This window comes from Neofelis nebulosa, chromosome 9 (assembly GCF_028018385.1).
Source record: "Neofelis nebulosa isolate mNeoNeb1 chromosome 9, mNeoNeb1.pri, whole genome shotgun sequence".
Classification (NCBI taxonomy): Eukaryota; Metazoa; Chordata; class Mammalia; order Carnivora; family Felidae; genus Neofelis; species Neofelis nebulosa.
The window spans coordinates 126,149,198-126,154,996 of NC_080790.1; the positions used below are offsets into that span (position 1 = coordinate 126,149,198).

At 50.8% G+C, this 5,799-nt stretch overlaps 1 protein-coding gene across 1 annotated transcript; it reads left to right on the top strand.

The window, feature by feature from the left end:
• Positions 1-667: 667 nt before the first annotated feature.
• LOC131486261 (antileukoproteinase-like) lies at positions 668-3,339 on the top strand. The gene is made up of 4 exons (XM_058686368.1): positions 668-796; positions 1,724-1,885; positions 2,171-2,320; positions 3,095-3,339. Exons 1-4 carry the CDS (start codon positions 712-714, stop codon positions 3,121-3,123), a joined length of 426 nt encoding a protein of 141 aa, XP_058542351.1. The 5' UTR covers positions 668-711; the 3' UTR covers positions 3,124-3,339.
• Positions 3,340-5,799: the final 2,460 nt, after the last annotated feature.

The following is a 5,799-nucleotide window of genomic DNA, read 5'->3' on the forward strand; positions in this document are numbered from 1 at the left end:
AAACTTTCTGAGCACGTTAAACGACCCTCCTTGCTTACCCGGCTGTTCAGTTGACAGCTGGGAAGAGTTCTATGGGTTCATCTCAGGGCCAAGTAGCTCAAAATGGGTGTATTCCCATGCACTTCGCCTCCACCCAGTGCTCGGGGAAAGTGTTCCCTCTCCTCCAGCCTCTTCCACCCCCTTTATCTCCAGTCCTGCTCAGTGACCCAGTTGGGAATTATTACCCCATCTCTTAGATGGGAAGACTGAGGCCTGAAGTGGTTTGGGTTGTTGTCCTTTCTTCACCATCCTACAGGGGCTCTTTGAGAAACCCCGGTGGGACTGGCCGAGTGCCTGGAACTGCATGTGTTACATGAAAACAAGTCTGGAGCGAGCAGGCGAATCTGTCCCCTGATGTCTGGGAAAGGGAGTGACCCCGGTAATCCAGGAGTGTGGGACAGTCAAGGCAAGTAGAGAGGCTCCTTGTAATGTCCTTCTGTTCCACCCTGTGCTCTCCAGCCTGGTGACAACCCCCCCACCCCCCCTGTTCTACACATGTCCCTCCTGGGGGATAGAGCCATCGATACAGTGGAGTTCCTGTTTTCCCCTGAATTTCCTGCTTACAAAGAGCAGCTGGGAGGGCCCAGGGCAGTTCTGGAAAGACCACACCCTCAGGCAGAGGTACAAAGGGAGAGGCTGACTCTGGCCACCACTGCCCCATCTGCCGTCACTATGAAACCCAGCAGCCTCATCACCTTCACGGTGCTCCTTGCCCTTGAAATCCTCACGCCCTGGACTGCAGAAGGTACTAGCACAGGTGAGTTGGAGTCTCTCAGGCCGTATCCAGGTGCCAGGGTCAGTGATGGCTCCGCATGGCGGTAGCCTCTTCCTGCTAATCCAGGGACTGACCCTGTAGCCACCTTTCCAGTGGTCCGGCCCATGGCCCCTAATTTCTTTAAAAGAATTTTTTTTTTACATTTATTTATTTTTGAGAGACAGCGTGAGACAGAGCACAAGCCGGGGAGGGACAGAGAGAGAAGGAGGCACAGAATCCGAAGCAGGCTCCAGGCTCCGAGCAAGCTGTCAGCACAGAGCCTGATTCGGGGCTTGAACCCACAAACTGTGAGATCGTGACCTGAGCCGACGTCGGTCACTTAACCAACTGAGCCACCCAGGCGCCCCTCCTGGTCCCTAATTTCAAGTGTCTCTCTGAAGACTTCAACTAAGAGTTTCTGAGCGTCCAGAAACCCACCTTCTGCCAGATGGACCGGTTGACTCCAGCCCCATATTGCTTGCTTTTCTTTCTCTACAGTTTCTTCTTTACCATTTGGCCTTTTTCTCTGTCACATCATTTCAGTCTCTGTCTGGTCACTCTTCCAAAATGTTCTCTTTTTTTCTCTTACTGTTTCTTTTTTCAAGGTCGCTCTCTTTCTCTATTTTCTGGTCAACCGATCTGCAATCTTCCCTTCGGGCTCTGACGAGTCGCCTCTCCTGCTATGGCAGTCCCTCTCTGCCTCCCTCCCAGTCAATCCCCGGCTGGGAGCACCTGACCATGAGCTCTATCCGGCTGCGTGCTGGAGGTGGCTCATACTGGCTCACAACAGCTGAAGGCTACACTTTCAAGACTTTTTGAGCCAGTCCACGTTGCATTCATTGGTAGCTGGGAATCAGCCATGGTGGCAGTCCAGGATGGTGGTCATGACTCAGAATCATCTCCTTCTTCTTCCTTTGTTCTTGCCCATAGAAAAAGTTAAGAGTGGAGCCTGCCCCTTCAGACCTCATGGCCTATGCCTTGTGTACGAGCCCCACGAATGCCTGAATGACTGGCAGTGTCCAAAGGATCAGAAATGCTGTCCCAGCATTTGCAGCAACAAATGCATGGATCCTGTAGACCCATCGGAGCAAGGTGAGGAAACAGAGTCCTGGAAGAGAGGACCAGAGGGATTTTAACTTGAGGACACACATCTTGGAGAAGTTGCGGAAGGTGGGGGGGGCGGGGGGGGGGGGAGGGGGAGGCAGCCGGCCAGCCCCTCAGCCACTCATTCAGCTAATGAGTCACTCTGTCTGTCAGACACTTGCAGCACTGGTTAGGGCCCCCTTGGCGGAAAGGGGGCTCCTTCGGGACACTCACTGGCCTCAGTCTGGGTGCTGAGGTAGAGAGGAAGTGATTGGCATGCCTTGTTCTCACCAGTTAAGGTCAATCCTGGGAGGTGTCCACTGGTCATTGGCGAGTGTAAGGAGCCCAACCCCCTAGACACCTGCCTGAATGACGGTGACTGCCTGACCGGTCTGAAGTGCTGCAAGGGGCCATGTGGGAATTCATGTGTTGACCCACTGAAAGGTAAGATCTGGCACAGACCTGTATTCCCTAGCCAACGACAGGTCTCAACTCCCTGGTGCTCTTCCATGTGAAGGAGGATGCTTGGCCTCTCCCTACGTATCCTCCCCACCCACCACGCAGACCCACTGCCCTTCGACACCATTCACCCCCAGTTTTCTAAACAAGCAGTCCCCAGGGCCACCTATGACTGGCAGTTCTGGGTCCTGGGAGGGAAGGATTCCTGGAATGAGCCAGGCGACAGGAGCCATGATACCAAAGGCAAGAAGTTGATCTTTTCCTATCACCTCTGCCTCTGGCTGACTATGTGACGGTGAGCAATGCCTATATCCTTCTTAGCTCCAGTGTCCCCATCTGTAAAGTGGATACAAGTATGTCCACTGAGATACTACATGTAAAAGTGTCTCTTAAAACTTGAAGTGCTGTGTGCATTGAGAGAGCATTGCCATGGTTGTGGCCTCGCTAGGGCTAGGTCACCTGGAACCATAAGAAAGCCCAGTGTGATGCCCAGATGTAGAGGCCATTCCTGAATTATCTGGCCCAATGCCCTGATTTTACTAGAATGAAAATGGAAGCTGAGAGTCAACGGACAATCTGGATTCGTTCTTGATTCCTAGATCAAAGACCACTGCTGTTTTGACCATTCCAGCACCGTGTTCTCTCTCTTATCCCAAGGAACACAGGGCCCTATGAAAGGAGGACCTTCTGGGTGGGAGGAACACGAGGATCACTGGGATTGTTCCTGTGCTGAGGTTCTGTTTTATTTTCTTTCCACAGATACGTTCTCACCACTTCAACAAGATTAGGACTTCCTGGTACGTGTGGTTGGAGGATTCCTTTTATCCCCAAACCAGAGAAAGAGGAAAGTGCCTTGATGAATGTGTGGCTTTGGGACCAACACCTCCAGGGGCCTAAGGTCGGGCTTGGTTTATCTGCTTGTGCCCAGCAGCCAACGTGAGGCTTGGCACACAAGAGGGAAATGTCTACTGGTTCTTGAAAAAATAAATACACCGTTTTCTCTGTCTTCCTTGACTCATTGCGTCTGGTCTAGGGGATGAGGGGTGAGGTGAAGAAAGACAGATCTGCGTGTGTGTGGTTTTATCCCCCAAGCTAGGAAATGGAAAAGAAGAGAGCATTTCAGAGCCAAGCAGATATGGCTTTAAATCCTGCATCTGGGAGGGCCTGGGTGACTCAGTCGGTTGGGCGTCTGACTCTTGATTTAGGCTCAGGTCATGATCAAGTCCCTTGTTGGGCTCCGCATTGAGCATGGAGCCTGCTTGGGATTCCGTCTCCCTGTCTCCTTCTTCCCCTCTCCCCACGCCCTCTCTTTCTCAAATAAAATTTAAAAAGAAAAATAAAAAAGAAATCCTGCATCTGTACATTACGGGGTCTGTAATTCGAGGCAAATCTGTGGGACTTGGTCCCACTGAGTCTCAATTTTGTCATCTGTAACATGGGGAGGATAATAGCAGTGTGAATTCCATAAAATTATAAGGATGGGAGGTACAACACGTGAAATGAGTAACCCATTGACTGTCCCCTAATGACAGGAAATGGTGAAAAGCTGCTCGTTAATGGTGAGGTTCCCGTCACCTCAGCAGCACCCCAGCCTCACTCCCCCCAGCTGCAGACCTTCTGCAGCCAGGCCTAAAGCCATCAGGCAGAGACTGAGAGGATCCTTCTCTGGAAAAGCTGGACTACTCCAGAACAAAGATCCTGCAGCCACAGAGAGACGGCACTCAAGATAACTAACCTTAGCGATCACCAGTACCCACGGTGCCCACTTTTCCCCGGGCACACGGCTAGGCTGAGTTTTTCACCTCCCTTTTCAATTGAGAATAGCTAGTGACTGAGCTCTGGTCAGTGAAAAGAGAGTGGGAGTGATGTGTTCCAGTTCTGGACCTGCCCCATAAAACTCTCTCGCCGTCTGCTGGCGTCATGGAGAGGACGTCAAGGACCTGGAGGACGGAGTCTGGGATTCCTAATTTCTGTGTGGATCATGGCCTGTCCTCCCCACTTGCTTGGGACTACTACATGAGCAAGAAATAAATTTGTACTGGGTTAAGGCACTGAGATTTGGAATTTGTGTGTTACATGAATCGTACGGTTCCTGACTGCTGTTTGGAGTCTGTTTTCAGCCCACTGGGTGGCCTTGCTTCATTTCCTGCCTTTGAGTTCTTTGTAATGCTTCATTTCATCATGGATGCCCTATGAAAGGGCCTCTAGTCCATCTCTGGGTGGGGTTGGGGGTGGGAAAGAAGAGAGAAGAACCTGAAACCTCAGTTTTGCTGTCTCTGGCCAGGTTGTCAACTGCAGGTGAGAACCTTCCCTGATGCAACAGTATGTGCGACAGATCATGAGCGGGGTTAGACAGTTTCACCAGGTATTTCCATCTGTAGCCACGCTGAGCTGCTGGAGGAGAGGCAGGTGTTCACCCTCTGCTCTCTTAGACCGCGCAGTGCCTTCCCCGGCTCCTGCTCTGGGGCCAGGCCTTCTAGGGTATCCCTGTGGATAGGCCCTAGAACTCTGGAGGACTCCCCAAGTGTTCCTTCCTTCCCAGCTCTTTTTCAAAGCCTTTTCCTTTTTTATGAAGTTCCCTTCTCTGTGCTACTATATCTCCTTTTCCTGGAGTATGTCATCCCTCACGACAGGAATACCATGCATCGACACGTGACCCACCCCCTCCAGTCCACTAAATAGCAAGTAACTTTCTCACCTATGCTTCTGGTGTTTGGTGGGGAGGCATGGGACTCAAATTTCAGTGTCTGTGGATTCTGTGTGGTCAGAGCAGTGATCGTCTAGAAGAGGGGAGGGAGAAAAAACAATCTTATGGAGGTGAGTAAGGGGAAAAGGTTGCAATCTTTCACCCTGGCTCAAGGTCACTTGAGAGTGAGCAGCTTGTCTAAAATCCAATACCTAGACCACAAAATTAATCTGAATTTTTCCCCAAAAGTCTCTTGAGGTTTATATGAAGGAATCTGACCTTATGACATGGGGTCTATTAATTCTGACCTTATTACGCTAAGAGAGTGTGTGCATCTCCAGCACTCTGGGTACATTTTGAACTTGCCCTACACTGACCGACAGCTTTGTGCTCAAGCTGCTTCTTTCCAATCCCCTGGTTTTCCCCATTCTTAAGAAAAGGATAGGGAAAATCTCCTCTCATCCTGACTCTTTTCAAATAGATCTCCTTTCGTGGAAGTTGGCTGGAGGGGGCATCCCTTTCTTTCAGCCAAAACAAACCTTGACTCAGTCTCCGGAGGTATAGGTGGCGGGGACATTGAGAAACCGCCTGGGCAGGCTTCAGGAATTATGGTTGTCCCCAGATCTGCTGTTGACTCAGTGTGTGATATTGGACATGACCTCTCATTTGTGTAATGAAGGGTTGGTTCAGCTGACTTTCAATGCCACACGTTGTTCTGCTGTTTTACAAACTAATGATTCATAGAAGTACCTTTGAGGGAAACCCCCGATAAGATAGG